This window comes from Stegostoma tigrinum, chromosome 7 (genome assembly GCF_030684315.1).
Source record: "Stegostoma tigrinum isolate sSteTig4 chromosome 7, sSteTig4.hap1, whole genome shotgun sequence".
In the NCBI taxonomy this organism is placed as follows: Eukaryota; Metazoa; Chordata; class Chondrichthyes; order Orectolobiformes; family Stegostomatidae; genus Stegostoma; species Stegostoma tigrinum.
The window spans coordinates 98,307,206-98,323,891 of record NC_081360.1 but is presented as its reverse complement, the minus strand read 5'-3'; the positions used below and the strand labels follow the sequence as shown (position 1 = coordinate 98,323,891).

At 44.2% G+C, this 16,686-nt stretch overlaps 1 protein-coding gene across 1 annotated transcript in view; it reads right to left on the bottom strand.

The window, feature by feature from the left end:
- Window positions 1-16,686, bottom strand: part of LOC125454291 (sterol 26-hydroxylase, mitochondrial) — a 57,280-nt gene that overhangs the window by 25,237 nt on the left and 15,357 nt on the right. The window contains exon 3 of the mRNA XM_059647548.1: window positions 13,654-13,853. Coding sequence (XP_059503531.1) covers window positions 13,654-13,853 — 200 coding nt within the window. The remainder of the gene's footprint in view (window positions 1-13,653; window positions 13,854-16,686) is intronic.

The following is a 16,686-nucleotide window of genomic DNA, read 5'->3' as shown; positions in this document are numbered from 1 at the left end:
GAAACATTAAACTTTGGTAATTTTGGACATGTACACAAATGGAAACCACATAAAAGCTATTTGTGAAAATATTATTCATCAAGTGAAGAGGGCATTCAATTGAGCTTATACCTTTACTGTGTTGGGCTGGCTTACCTTATATATGAACAAGGAGTAGGCCATTCAGCCCCTCGAATTATCGCAAGTAGACAATATAATTCAAGCTTCTGGATTTAAAAGCAGCAGCCAATTTTTTTTGTGATTCATTCCTCAATTCATTTTTCCAGTATTCTCCCTGAACTAAAATGAAAAATCACTAACACCACAGCAGGGAGATAGTGGCACAGTAGGGCTGCCCTGGGCTAGTACCCTTGTTATCCCAGGCTGATGACATGGGTTCAAATCCCACTATGGTATTTAAATTCATGTAATAAATCTTGGACCATAAAGGCAAGCTCATGATGAGAAATTAATGTTGCTACAAACCACTCTGATCCATCAGTTACTGTGTGATTTCAAGACCACAATAATGGTGTTGACTAACATGGCCAAAGGAAAACCGCTTAGTTCATGAGCAATTTGGGACGAATAGCAAACGCTGACCCTGCTAGCAATGACTGCAGCCTCTGAACAAATCAACTAAACACCTGTTAGGTTTCAACTAACTTTGCAATTTATTTGCAAAACTTTTATATTATAACCTATTAAAGTTTACTAAGGGATTTATAACCATGCCCTTCCTTTGATTCTGGGAGCAGAATTCATACCAAATCTAAATAAAACCGAAAGAACTGCGGATGCTGTAAATCAGGAACAAAAACAAAGTTGCTTGAAAAGCTCAGCAGATCTGGCAGCATCTGTGAAGGTAAAAACAGAGTTAATGTTTCAGTTCTGGTGACCCTCCGCAGAACAGTTCTGAGGAAGGGCCACCGGACCTGAAACATTAACTCTGTTTATTCCCTCACAGATGCTGCCAGACCTGCTGAGCTTTTCCAGCAACTTTGTTTTCGTACCAAATCTACTCCAACATTCAATGAGATCCTGCTTTTCCCCCTTAACTCTTGATTCCCTTACTTGATTAAAAAACTGTCTATCTCAGCCTTGAATATACTTCATGATCAAGCCTCAACAGCCTTCTGTGATAAAGAAATCCACAGGTTCACTTTCCTTCTCAGAGAAGAAATTCCTCCTCATCTGCATCTTAAATAGATGATCCCTTATTCTGAAATTGTGCCCCTCTGACTCTCCCACAAGGGGAATTAATCTTTCTGCATCTGCCCTGTCAAGCAGGACCAACCTACTCAACCTTTCATCATGAGACAGTCCCTCCATACCTGGCATCAGCCTACTGAATCTTCTCTGCACTGTCTCCAATGACAGTAAATCCCACCCCCAACCCCTTAAATAAGGAGGCAAAAACTGAGGTGATACTCTAGACCGGATCTCACCAATGCCTCGTACAGCTGTAGCAAGACTGCATAAAAACCAAAAGTACTGTGGATGCTGTCAATGAGAAACAGAAATAGAAATTAGCTGGAAAAGCTTAGCAGGTCTGGCAACATGTGTGGAGAGAAATCAGAGTTAACGTTTCAGATCCGGTGACTCTTCCTCAGAATTGAAGAGGTAACAAGTATGTGAGACCAGGGAAACCCAGTAGATGTTATCTATCTAGACTCCCAAAAGGCCTTTGATACGGTGCCTCACGGGAGGCTGCTGAGCAAGGTGAGGGCCCATGGTGTTCGAGGTGAGCTACTGGCTTGGATTGAGGATTGGCTGTCTGACAGAAGGCAGAGTGTTGGGATAAAAGGCTCTTTTTCAGAATGGCAACTGATGACGAGTGGTGTCCCGCAGGGTTCACTGTTGGGGCCGCAGCTGTTCACCTTATATATTAATGATCTAGATGAAGGGAATGGGGGCATTCTGGTGAAGTTTGCCGATGATACGAAGGTTGGTCAACAGGCACGTTGTACTGAGGAGGTGGGAAAGCTACAGAAAGATTTAGACAGTTTAGGAGAGTGGTCCAGGAAATGGCTGATGAAATTCAATGTGAGCAAATGTGAGGTTTTGCACTTTGGAAAAAAGAATACAGGCATGGACGATTTTCTAAACGGTGAAAAAATTTGTAAAGCAGAAGTACAAAGGGATCTGGGAGTGTTGGTCCAGGATTCCCTAAAAGTTAACTTGCAGGTAGAGTCCATGATTAAGAAAATGAATGTAATGTTGTGGTTTATCTCAAGAGGGTTGGAATATAAAAGCAGCGATGTGCTTCTGAGACTTTATAAAGCTCTAGTTAGGCCCCACTTAGAATACTGTGTCCAATTTTGGGCCCCACACCTCAGGAAGGACATACTAGCCCTGGAGCGTGTCCAGCGGAGATTCACACAGATGATCCCTGGAATAGTAGGTTTAACGTATGACAAACAGTTAAGGATCCTGGGATTGTACTCATTAGAGTTTAGAAGGTTGAGGGGAGATCTAATAGAAACTTGCTACATAATGTATGGCTTAGACAGGGTGGATGCTAGGAAGTTGTTTCCATTAGGCGGGGAGACTAGGACCCATGGGCACAGCCTTAAAATTAGAGGGGGTCAATTTAAAACTGAAATGAGACGACATTTCTTCAGCCAGAGAGTGGTGGGCTTGTGGAATTCATTGCCATGGAGTGCAGTGGAGGCTGAGACATTGGATGCCTTCAAGGCAGAGATCGACAAATTCTTGATTTCACAAGGAATCAAGGGCTACGGGGAGAGTGCAGGGAAGTGGAGTTGAAATGCCCATCAACCATGATTTAAATGGCGGAGTGGACTTGATGGGCCGAATGGCCTTACTTCCACTCCTATGTCTTATGGCCTTATGGAAATGTCAACTGTGATTTCTCTTCACAGATGTTGCCAGACCTGCTGGGCTTTTCCAGCTACTTCTACTTTTGCAGCAAGACTTCCTTATGTTTATAATCTAAATCCCGTGCAAAACTAAAACATTCCATTTGCCTTCCTAAGCACTCGCTACATCTGTATGCCAACTTTTAATGATTCATGGACAAGGGCATCCAGATCTCTCTTTATGATCACAGACTTTTACAGCAGAGAAGGAGCTTATTCAGCTTATTGTGTCTGTACCAGCTCCTGAAAAAGCTACCCAGCTAGTCCCATTCTCCAGCCCTATCTCTGTAGCCTCTAAATTCATCACTTCCAAATCTATATCCAGCTCTCTTTTGAAACCTCCAATGGAATTCAACTCCACCACTCTCCCAGGCAGTGCATAACAACTCTCTGAGTAAAGATGTCTCTCCTCATTTCACTCCTATCTCTCTTGTTGACAATCTTGATATTGTGATCTCTAGTTACTGACATGCCAACTAGTGGAAACCAGAATATCCTTCTTCACCTATATTGCAGACGCAGTCTAGACACTGTTCCTTTAGGAAGTGACCGGCTCAATTGGTATTGCTGCTATTGAGCCTCTCTTGATGACGGACACTGAAGTCCCCCACCCAGAGTATATTCTGTGTCCCTGAACACTCAACACTTCCTCCCACTGACATTCAACATGGAAGGGCAATGATTTATCAGTCAAGGAGGTTGCAGGATAATCAGCAGGATGTTTCCTTGCCCAAATCTGACACAATACAATGAGACCTCATGGGGTCCAGAGTCGATGTCAAAGATTTCATGTGTAACTCCCTCCCAACTGTATGCCATGGTGCTGCCACCTCTGCCAGTTTGGACAGGAAATACCCATGCATGGTGATGGTGGGGTGTGGGATTTGTGCAGTGTACAGTTCTGTCAGTATGACTATGTCTAGCTATTGGCATAAGTGAACGTCAGTAAGGAGGACTTTGCAACGTTGACAAGGCTGTGTTTGCTGTTGTAGTTCCGGTGTCTAAGTCAACTGGACTTTGCAGCAGTTGGAAATAACTGAGTGCCTTGCACTTCCAGGACTTAAGAATGAACCACACTTCCATGCATTAAGTGTTGCATCGTGAATTGTTATGACAACTTCAGCACACTATTAGTATCCAGTTATTAGCTGGATTGAAATTACACCAGCTGCCATGGTGAGATTTGTACAAGCGTCTTCACAACAACTTCCCGGTGTTCTAGATTATTAATTCAGTGACATCACCACTACACAGAGTCTTCTGTGTCGGAGCTAACACTGGACCAAGTCAAAAGAACCTTCAGTAACATCCTAAAGGAACTTGCTTTAAATTCAAATAATGAACACAAGCCTGCGAGAAGGGCTCCCTGTATGGACTGGACTTTGACAGGTTGAACTTTGTAAGGGCAATGCACTTTTCTGATAATAATTACCTTCCCTCTCTTTCAAAATCTGCAGCTCTAAAGAACAATGTCAGGGATATGTTAATCTCTTCCCATTCTGTATAACAGCTTCCTTCTCCTTTATTGTACTCTAATCTCCCCTTATTTCTGTAGCAGGAAATATGTGAAATGCTGACTTGATGTTGGGAGTATGAAATGTCCTTGTCTTGGAAAGAATGTAGAGAGACGAAATAAACTCAAGGATGACGCTCTGAAGGGATGCAGAAGCAGAGGGGCTTGGTGTAAATGAGTCTTTGTAGATCACAGGGCAAGCTGTGAAAGTAGTTGAAAAGGCACAAGGGCTACTGTGCTTTATCCTTCTCAACTGACTGCAAATAGAACTCTGTGTCCTATTCTGAGCAGTACAGTTTAAGAAGCGTGTGGAAGTATTGGAGAGGGCGTAGAAAGGATTTAACACCACGGTTCCAGGATGAGAGGGAGTGGTAGCACAGTAGTATTGATACCTTTAAAATTCTAGTGCGTAACCCATCGAGTCCAGGGGAATCAATGACTTTTAACCCCTAAGTTTGCCAGTACTTTTCTGCCAATGTTAGTTATTGTGTTTGCTTCATCTCTCTCTCCTCCCCCACCTTCAGCACCTTGTATACTTAATATCTTAGAAAAGCTGTAGAACTGGTGCTTAGCATTTATTCAGCTCTTCTCTCATTTCCGGGATCGTATTTAATTTTCCTAACCTCACTGCCTAAGATGCCTATACTCACTGACTTTTTTCTTCCTTTTTATACATTTAAACAAGTGCTTACGGTCTGTTTTTATACTATTTGTTAGTTTGTACTCAATTTATTTTCCCTGTTTTCTTTCGTTGGCTTTTAAAATGTCCCCAATTCTCTGATTTACCACTAATAACATATTGTATGTTTCGAGTCATACAGCTTACAGGAAGGAAACGGTCCATCCTGTCAAAGCCAACCAGATATCCTGAACTGATCCAGTCCCATTTGCCAGCATTTGGCCCATATCCCTCTAAACCCTTCCTATCCATGTACCCATACAGATGCCTTTTAAATGCTGTAATTGTACCAGCCTCCACCACTTCCTCTGGCAGCTCATTCCATACACACACCACCCTCTGTGTGAAAAAGTTACTCCTTAGGTCCCTTTTAAATCATTCCCCTCTCACCTCAAACTTGTACCCTCTAGTTTTGGACTCCCCCACTACGGGTAAAAGAACTTGTCTATTCACCCTATCTGTGACCCTCAAGATTTTAGAAACCACTGTAAGGTCACTCCTCAACCTCTGACGCTCCAGGGAGAACAGCCCCAGCCTATTCAGCTTCTCCCTATAGCTCAAACCCTCCAAACCTGGAGGGGAAGAGCTGGGCTGGTTGTGTGGTGCAGTGGGGGGAGGGGGCAAACTGGGCTGGTTTTGGGATGCGGTGGGGGAAGGGGAGATTTTGAAGCTGGTGAAATCCACATTGATACCATTGGGCTGCAGGGTTCCCAAGCGGAATATGAGTTGCTGTTCCTGCAAATTTCGGGTGGCATCATTATGGCACTGCAGGAGGCCCATGATAGACATGTCATCTAAACAATGGGAGGGGGAGTGGAAATGGTTTGCGACTGGGAGGTGCAGTTGTTTATTGTGAACCGAGCGGAGGTGTTCTGCAAAGCGGTCCCCAAGCCTCCGCTTGGTTTCCCCAATGTAGAGGAAGCCATGCCGGGTACAGTGGATGCAGTATACCACATTGGCAGATGTGCAGGTGAACCTCTGCTTAATGTGGAATGTCATCTTGGGGCCTGGGATAGGGGTGAGGGAGGAAGTGTAGCAAGGTGTGGGGGCAAGTGTAGCATTTCCTGCGGTTGCTGGGGAAGGTGCTGGGTGTGGTGGGGTTGGAGGGCAGTGTGGAGCGAACAAGGGAGTCACGGAGCGAGTGGTCTCTCCAGAAAGCAGACAGGGGTGGGGATGGAAAAATGTCTTGGGTGGTGGGGTCGGATTGTAGATGGCGGAAATGTCGGAGGATGATGCGTTGTATCCGGAGGTTGGTGGGGTGGTGTGTGAGAACGAGGGGGATCCTCTTCGACGGTTGTGGCGGGGGCGGGGTGTGAGAGATGTGTTGCGGGAAATGCGGGAGACGCGGTCAAGGGCGTTCTCGACCACTGTGGGAGGAAAGTTGCGGTCCTTGAAGAACGTGGACATCTGTGATGTGTGGGAGTGGAATGTCTCATTGTGGAAGCAGATGCGGCGGAGGCGGAGGAATTGGGAATAGGGGATGGAATTTTTGCAGGAGGGTGGGTGGGAGGAGGTGTATTCTAGGTAGCTGTGGGAGTCGGTGGGCTTGAAATGGACATCAGTTACAAGCTGGTTACAAGTTAGTGGCAGTTGTCTTTTCCCTAGGATGGGGCATTTCAAGACTAGTGGCCACAGTTTTAAGGTGAGAGGAGAGACATTTTAGAAAGGCATGAGGGCCAAATCTTTAACCCAGAGTGTGGTTCCTATGTGGAATGAACTTTCTGAGCAAGTGGTGGATACGGGTACAATTACAACATTTAAGAAGCATTTGGATGGATGTATGACTAGGAAAGGTCTGGAGGGATATGGGCCAGGAGCAGGCAGGTGGGGCTAGTTTAATTTGGGATCATGTTCAGCATGATCTGGTTGGGCCGAAAGGTCTGTTTCTGTGCTGTACTCCACTATGATTAATGTACTGCCTCTTTTATATGTCCTCATTACCTCCTAATTTATTCGCTGACCCACAGAGCAGTTACTATTAGGGGCTGATAGACATCTCCTACCAATAGCTACCCTCGTTATTTCTCATGCCCATCTATATGGATTATACATTAATCGGTCTAAGATCATTTCTTGTGATTGTAGTGATTCCATTTTGTACTAACAAAGCTACCCTTGTCCTTCCTGCCCATCCGTTCAGAAGATTAACAATCAACCTTTATCTTATTAAACAGCAGAGCAGGTTCAAGGATCAATGTTCACGCAACAGTTACGGCCTCAAGTTAACAGGCCAAAGGACCCATTCCTGTGCTGTACTGTTCTAGGTATATGTTCTCTCTCACCCAAGAGACAATGACCAACAATGCAGCACTCACTTAGTACTGCACTGGGAGTAGAAGCCTGGACTGTGTGCTCAAGATTCTGGGACTTTGGCAAGTGTACTATCAGCCACAGACATCAGCTTGAAACATTTATGTTAATTTTGTCTTGAAAGAAATTAGAGACAAGTTGGAACATGCACCCAGTGTTTCTGGTGCTGCTTCTCACAGATGCCACGTGAAACAGCTGGAAAATCTTCAGCAAAACCTACAACATGGTTTGCACATCACATTTTTGACATATACAACAGTTGCCCACTTATTCCTACAGCGACTACACTTCAAAAATACTTTGTCAGATAGTAACTACTACGATTCATATTTTTAGATTCTTTACTGTACAAAAACGTGCTTCCACAGGAGCATTTAAAGTCAAAACATGACACTGAACCAAATGATGAAATATTAGGTCAAGTGACCAAGGGCTTAGTCACAGTGATAGGTTTTAAGGAGTGTTTTAAAGGAGGAGTGTGAGCTAGAATAATAGAATTGTACAGTACAGGGAAGGGTCCAGGCCTGAAATGTCAGCTTTCCTGCTCCTCTGATGCTGCTTGGCCCACTGTGTTCATCCAGCTCCGCATCTTGCTATCTCAGGGTCTTCAGCCCATTGGGTCTACATCGACGAAACAACCATCCCAAATCTACACTAGAGAGGCAGAGAGGTATAGGAGCAATACTTCAGGCCTGAGGCCCACACAATTAAAGGCACAGTCACCAACAGTGCAGCAATCAAATTCAGGTACACACACACACGTCAGGGTTCAAAAGGAGTGCAGATAGCTCAAACAGGATCTGTCCAGGGGAGATTACAGAGGAATGAAGAGTTGTAACTCCTCAATACTGGCTCTAGGTGCAGTGACCAGGCATCCCCATGTTGTTGGGAACAGTCTCAATTTTGCGTTAAACTTTCCTGTGTCCCGACAATTAATCAAAATAACAAATGCATCACTTTTCCACATCAGCATGTCCTCTCGTCACTTCTTCTCACCTCCCCCTTACCACAGAAAAGCCAACCAAAAACAGCCCAGCCCACTTCGGGCTATGTCCCACTGACTGAAGTGGCATCCACTCACTGACCTACGAGACGGCTACAGGGCACACTCCTGTGTGTGCAGAGATGCTTCTGGTGGACATTCAGAGTAATTTCTTTCCCCAGATGTAGATCGGAGCTCCGTGGGGCAGCTTTTTACTGCCCTAGTTTTACCATTTTTTGGTGGCCCAACTAGCCAATCTTTCACAATGCTCCAATTGGTCAACAAACTTTACATGGAAGTGGGGGTCAAAAGTAGAAATTGTTGGAAAAACTTAGGAGGTCTGGCAACATCTGTGCAGAGAAATCAGAGCTAACACTTTGGGTTGAGTGGTCCCTCCTCAGAACTGGAAGGGGTCCTGAGGAACAGTCCCTCGACCCAAAACGTTAATTGATTTCTCTCCACAGATGTTGCCAGACCTGCTGAGCTTGTCCAGCAATTTCTACTTTTGTCTCTGATTTACAGCATCTGCAGTTATTTCAGGTTTTAATTTGGAGGAGGTACTGGTGATTGACGAGGGACAATTTCCAGGAGGTACTGAGGGTAAATTGGAAGAGTTATTTTTATAGGTGCGACTAAGTGTTAGTTTATAAGTGGGTTAAACTCTCATTCAAACTTTAATAACCTTTGCTAGAACTTTGCCAGATGATCTTTGAGCCTTTACTTTCCTCTATTTTGTTTTAAATTGATAATTGAAAGGTCAAGAATATCAAGTTGGTAAAATATCAGGAGAGAGATTTTGTGCAAATCATGGTTTGGGTTGAAACAGTCTGAGAGTTACAACCAGACAGTAAAAATAAAGTAAGGTTCACATTCATACCATGATTTTCAAGAGCACAAAATATACTGAGGAAATTTACACCGAATTAATTTCAAAATACTGTCCCCTTAGCTGTAAAATTGTGAATGCAGCATACAATTTATACACAGAAAGCTCCCGTGAGTAGCAACTGATGAATTTAAAGGCATTTATTTCAATGCAAGAGGCCTGACAGGTAAGAACATAGAACATAGAACAGTACAGGCCCTTCAGCCAAAGATGTTGTGCTGACCTATTACCCTACTCTAAGAACAATCTACCTTGCACACTCTACATTTTACCATCATCCATGTGCCTATCCAAGAGACATTTAAATGTCCCGAAAGTATCTGAGTCCTCTGCCACTACCGGCAGCGCATTCCACACACCCACCACTCTCTGTGTGAAGAGCCTACCTCTGACATCTCCCCTATCCCTTCCTCCAATCACCTAAAAATTATGCCCCCTTGTAATTGTCATTTCCGCCCTGGGAAAAAGTCTCTGGCTACGCACTCTATCTGTGCCTGTCATCATCTTGTACACCTCTATTAAGTCACCTCTCATCCTTCTTCGCTCCCTCAATCTTTCCTCATAAGACTTGCTCTCAAGTCCAGGCAGCATCCTGGTAAACCTACTCTGCACCCTCTCTAAAGCTTCCACATCTTTCCTATAATGAGGTGACCAGAACTGAACACAATATTCCAAGTGTGGTCTAACCAGGGTTTTATAGAGCTGCAGCATAACCTCGCAGCTCTTAAACTCAATTCCCCTGCTGATGAAAGCCAACACACCATACACCTTCTGAACAGTCCTGTCAACTTAGGTAGCAACTTTGAGGGATCTACGGACGTGGATCCCAAGATCCCTCTGTTCCTCCACAGTGCCAAGAAACCTACCATTAACCGTGCATTCTGCATTCAAATTTGACTTTCCAAAATGAATCACTTCACACTTTTCTGGGTTGAATTCCATCTGCCATTTCTTTGCCCAGCTCTGCATCCTGTCAATGTCCCACTGCAACCTACAACAGCCCTCCAGACTGTCCACAACTCCACCAACGTTCCTGTCATTGGCAAACTTACTAACCCACCCTTCCACTTCCTCATCCAAGTCATTTATAAAGATTACAAAGAGCAGAGGTCCCAGAGCAGATCCCTGCAGAAACCACTGGTCACCGAGCTCCATGCTAAATACTTTCCATCTACTACCACCCTCTGTCTTCTATTGGATAGCCAATTCTGTATCCAGACAGCCAAATTTCCCTGAAGCCCATGCCTCCTTAATTTCTGAATGAGCCTACTATGGGGAACCTTATCAACACCTTGCTAAAATCCATATACACCACATCCACTGCTCGACCTTCATCAATGTGTTTTGTCACATCCTCAAAGAATTCAATAAGGCTTGTGAGGCATGACCTGCCCCTCACAAAGCCATGCTATCTCTAAACAAACTGTGCTTTTCCAAATAATCATAAATATCGTCTCCCAGAATCCTCTCCAATAATTTGCCCATCACAGAAGTAAGACTGACTGCCTAGTCTGTAATTTCTAGGATTAGCCCTATTCCCTTTCTTGAAGAAGGGAATAACATTTACCACCCTCCAATCATCTGGCACCACTCCAGTGGACAGTGAGGACGCAAAATTCATCGCCAAAGGGGCAGCAATCTCTTCCCTTGCTTCCCATAGAAGCCTTGGGTATATCCCGTCTTGCCCAGGGGACTTATCTGTCCGCATGTTTTTCAAAATTTCTAGCACGTTCTCCTTTCTTACATCAACCTGTTTGAGCATATCAGCCTGTTTCATGCTGTCTTCACAAACAACAAAGTCTCTCTCGCTGCTGAATACTCAAGCAATTTATTCATTAAGGACCTCCCCTACCTCCTCCAACTACACGCACAAATTCCCTCCACCATCCCTGATTGGGATTGATCCCTACCCTCACTCTGGCCATCTCCTTATTCCTCACATAAGTGTAGAACGCCTTGGGGTTTTTCTTAATCCTACCTGCCAAGGCATTTTCATGCCCCCTAAGGAAGATGAACTCAGGACATGGGATGTCATAGCTATTACAGAAAAATTGCTGAAGGACGGCCAGGAGTGGCAGCTCTGAGTCCCGGGGTGCAGACACCAATAGGAAGGATAGAAGATGAGGAAAAGGGTGGAATGGCGTTTTTGTTTAGAGAAAACATCACAGCAGCACTTAGAGAGGATATTCCTGGAGGGTCAGCCAATGAGGCTACATGGCTGGAGCAGGGAAATAAGAAGGGGATGATCACTTTGCTTAAAATGATTCCATATTACAGAGCAAGAGGTGCTGTAAGTTTTAAAATACATAAAGGTAGATAAAGCCTTGTGACCTGATCAAGTGTATCCCAGGCCATCGTGGGAAGCAAGAAAATAAATTGTGAGGCCTCTAGTAGAGATATTTGCGTCAACAGCCACAGGTGAGGTGCCAGAAGACTGGAGGGTGGCTAATGTTGTGCCATTGCTTAAGAAAGGCTGCAAAGAAAAGTCAGGGAACTACAGACTGATGAGCCTGACATCAGTGGTGGGTAAGTTATTGGAGGGGATTCTGAGAGACGGCATCTACATGCAATTGGAAAGGCCAAGACTGATTAGGGATAGTCAGCATGGCTTAGTGCATGGGGAATCACATCTCACAAACTTGATAAAGCGTATTTTTGTAGAGGCAACCAAGAGGATAAGTGAAGGCAGAGTGATGTCTAGATCCTGTAATTTTGTCTGGATGACCTTCAGCAAGGCTTTTGACAAGGTTCCATAGGGTTGACTGGTTAGTAAGATTAGATCACATGGGATCCAGGGAGAGCTAGTCAACTGGATACAAACTGGCTTGAAAGTAGGAGACAGAGGGTGGAGTTCAGGCTGGAGGCCTGTGGCCAGTGCTGTTCTGCAAGGATCAGTGCTGGGTCCACCGTTGTTTATTATTTATATAAACAATTTGGATGAGAATTTAGGAGGTAGCATATTTGTGGATGATGCCTGCATTGGTATGTTGGAAGGTGAAGAAGGTTATCTAAGAATACAACTGGATCTTGATCAACCGAGCCAGTGGGCCAAGGAATAGCAGAATGAGTTTAATTTAGACAAACGTGGGCATCGTGTTTTGGTAAGATAAACTAGGGCAGGACATACACTGTTAATGTAGCACTGGGTAGCATTGTCAAACAGATAGATATAGAGGCGTGACTACACAGTTCCTTGAAACTGGCATCACAGGTAGAGAGGGTGGTGAATCAGGCATTTGGCATGCTTGTCTTCATCAGTTACAGCACTGAGCACAATGCTCATCGAACATTATGTTACAGCAGTACAAGACAATGGTGAGGCCACATTTGGAGTACTGTGTACAGTTCTGGCTGCCCTGCTGTGGGAAGGATATTATTAAAATGGAAAGGGTGCAAAACAAAATTACAAGGATGCTCGGCAGAAACCCTCATAACATTTAAGAATTATGCAGCCAAGTGCTGGAAAATAGTATCTGAATACTTAGGTTAACAAGGTGTAGAGCTGGATGAACACAGCAGGCCAAGCAGCATCAGAGGAGCAGGAAGGCTGATGTTTCGGGCTTAGACCCTGAGCTTGTTGTTTTTGACTGGCCCAGGCTTGTTGGGTCAACAGCCTTAACCCATTCTGTAGACTACAATGAATCAAGGCCAACTCTTTGACTGGATAGATCCCTGAAGCTTATATCACATGAGCATCTACCTCCTACTGTTCCAGTCAAATTTCTGATGTTTTTACGATGGGAATGTCACTGGTTTTTGTGCATTTAATGCCCATCCCTAATTGCCCTAGGGAAGGTGGTGAGGAACCGCCTTCTCAAAATGCTGTGGTCCATGTGTGTGAAGGGGATGTTACATACACCCTCTGTGTTGTTACAGACGAAAGATGACCAAAGTCTAGACCCAAGAAGGATAACGTGGTTAAGCAGGGAGACCTCTCCACAAAAAGACAACTGACAACTTACCAGAGATACTTGAGACTGAGAGAGAATAAGTTAGGAGAAACTGGTGGAAGCTTCAGTAACCAGAGAATGGAGATTTAAAGCAAAATAATGCTGAGGTTGAAAATATGAAATAAAACAGAGAAACTGAGTAGGCCCGGCAGCATCTTGGAGAGTGAAGCAAAGTCAAGGTTTTGAGTCTGAGATTACTTTTCTTCAGAACCCACATGACAGAGATGGATGTTTGTTTCCAGAAGAACCAAGCTGGAGAAAGCAGAGACATTTTTTGCCGCATGATGAGGTGTTAAGGCATAGAAGGTGGAAGGAGTTTCAGTTGGTCCTTCCAAAGAGAATGAAATTAATTCTCAAGGGGGAGTAAGTTGCATGATTGTGGGGAAAGATCAGGGGAGTGTGAATAAATGGGCAGTTCTTGCACAGACATAATGGACCAATTGGCTTCATTCTCTAGTTTTTAGGTCACTACCTTCAAATGCGAATTTGTACAGCTCGCCAGACACATCGTTCAACATCACCCCTTGGCCGTGGTTTTCTCTCACCCATTGAACCCTCTTCACAAAGTCAGTTACCACCTCATTGATGGCCGGAGAATAGGTAGACACTTCTTTTGGTTTCAGCATCTTGGGATTCAAAATACTCCGCATGTGATGCCATTTCTCTCCGTACCTGTAACAGCAAACACAAGATAATCAAGTCGATGGTTCCAAGTGTTTACTCCCACTGTCCCCTTGACATTCCAATACCCAGACAGACTGGAGAACCTGAGTTTATATCAAATATGCCGCACAGAAAAAGCCAATCAACCCACTGTATAATGAAGATCCTCCCTTATCAAGTCTGCCTCATTGCACAACACTAACTCCAGTATTCAGAGATAATCGGAACTGCAGATGCTGGAGAATCCGAGATAATAAGGTGTGGGGCTGGATCAACACAGCAGGCCAAGCAGCATCTTAGCTGCACAAAAGCTGACGTTTCGGGATCCCAGCATCTGCAGTTCCCATTATCTCTGAATACTGCATTTAGTGTTGTGCAATGAGGCAGACTTGATAAGGGAGGATCTTCATTATACAGTGGGTTGATTGGCTTTTTTTGTGCGGCATATTTGCCTGTTCCCTCGTGGGCTCCACCATCAGCTGCACCAAAAAGCCGTCTCGCCAACATTCCACAAACTCCTTTACCTGCTATCCACTACCAACATGATTTTCCCAGTCCGCCTGCATATTGAAATCCCCCATGATCACTGTAACTTTGCCTTTCTTACACATCTTTTCTATCTCCTGATGTATCTTGCGCCCCAGCTCCTGACTATTGTTTGGAAGCCTGTACACAATGCTAACTGTTTTTTTTCAACCTTTGTGGTTCCTCAATTCTACCCACACAGATTCTACACTATTTGGCTCTACTTCGTTTCTTCCTATTGATTTAATTTTATTTCTTACTAATAAGCAACCCCAACCCCTCTGCCCACCTGCCTATCTGTTCAATAGGATGTGTTTCCTCGGATATTCAGTTCCCAATCCTGATCACCTTGCAGCCACGTCTCAGTGATGGCTACCACGTCATACCTGCTGTGTTTTGATCTGCACCACAAGTTCATTTTACCTTATTCCTTATACTGTGTGCATTCAGATATAACACCTTCAGTCCTGTATTAACCCTCCCTCTTCTCATTGTCATTTTCCAGCAGCTTCTGTTTTTGAACAGTGCACTGAGTTGGATGATCAGTCATGAAGCAGGTTTTGTAGAAAAGGGTTTTTGAGAGAGTGGCCAGCAAGAAACCATTTCTGCGCAGCAGTGAGTCTGTAACAAGAGGTCACTGTTTCAAAAACAAATGGCTCAGAAGCAGGCAGGACATGAGGAGAATCTTAATTTTACAGGCAGAGTTATTGAGATCCAGAATGCACAGTCCCAAGGGCCAGTAGAAGCAGATTCAGTAGTAACTTTTGTAAAGGATTTGGATAAATCTGGGATATAAGGGAACTCTGCTCTGAGGGAGTGTCGTTGAACCCAGATCATTAAACCTGACCTGCTGAGCTTTTCCCAGCAACTTCTGTTTTTCTTTATGACTTAATTGGTGAGTTGGTGAGAAGGGGAAGATGTGTACTTCTCCAGGGTGAACTTGTCCAGTAACTGCCCTCCTTCTCGACTCTCCCATCGTCATCTCCACCGAGGGGACAACTGCACCTGAGGTAATTGTTATTCACGTTTAAGTTAAAGCCTCAAAAGAGCAGAGGTTTCACTGAGCCGCACAGGGCCAAGTTCCTCAGTAGGTTTGGCTGCATTCACAGAATGGTAGAAGGAATTCACATTTTGAAAGAGGCATCCAATTAGCATTCATCACCAGCTCTTTCTCAGAAGCCTGGGAATTCATTTCCATTATGTCTTATTACTCAATTTCTTCTTGAAATTGACTACGTTCCGAAGAAACAACTTTGCTGAAACAACTTTTCCACTGATTTCTTTGGATGTTTGCCAATTGAATTAAATCCTTAATAACAAGGTGCAGAGCTGAATGAACACAGCAGGCCAAGCAGCATCAGAGGAGCTTGAAAGCTGACGCTTCGGGCCTCGCCTCTTCTTTCTGAAGGGTCTAGGCCTGAAACGTCAGCCTTTCTGCTCCTCTAATGCTGCTTGGCCTGCTGTGTTCATTCAGCTCTGCACCTTGTTTTCTCAGATTCTCCAACATCTGCAGTTCCTACTATCTCTGAATTAAATCCTTGTTCTCAAAAACAAGAATCTAAAACGAACTCCATTAATTTGAATACATGAAGTAAATCTCTCCATGACCTTCTCCGCTCTAAGGAGGCCAATTCCAGTTTCTTCATTATTGCAACTCTTCATCCCTTCTACTATTCCACAATCCCTCTAAAGCTCTGACATCTGGCCGAAATTGTCATGCCCAGAATTAGACACAATAACCCAGCCGTGGCCTAAGTGGTTTTTGCAAAGGCTTGAAATGATGCACTAGCTTTCACATTCTGTGCCTCTAGTTACAGAGCTGTGGATCCAAAATGCCCTGATATCAACCTTGTGTCAATTTATTTTATCACCAAAGGCTTCAAAGAATGTGTCCCATTGTGTTTGCACTGGTTCTCTAAATGAACAATCACATTATGCCAAAATCCAAAAGAACTGCAGATGCTGGAAATCAGAAACTAAAACAGAAATGGCTGGAGACGCTCTGTTGATCTGGCCGTGTTGGTGGAGAGGAATCAGAGATAATATTTCAGGTCCAGTCACCCTTCTTCAGAACTCTCCCATGATGTTTCCCCTCCTAGTAAACACTCCTATTAAGTTAATGTCCAACCATTTCCTTGTCACACTCTGGTCTTAAAACTTTGTAGTTTTGCATTTTCTAATCTGAAACATTAGACCACTTATTTGAAAAGTCACTCAAATGGACAAATGCAACAATCAGACTTGTAATTGTCCTAGTGACCATGCACATTCACCCTTCTCAGAGAACCAGTTCACTCTTCAATGCTTCTATTAAACC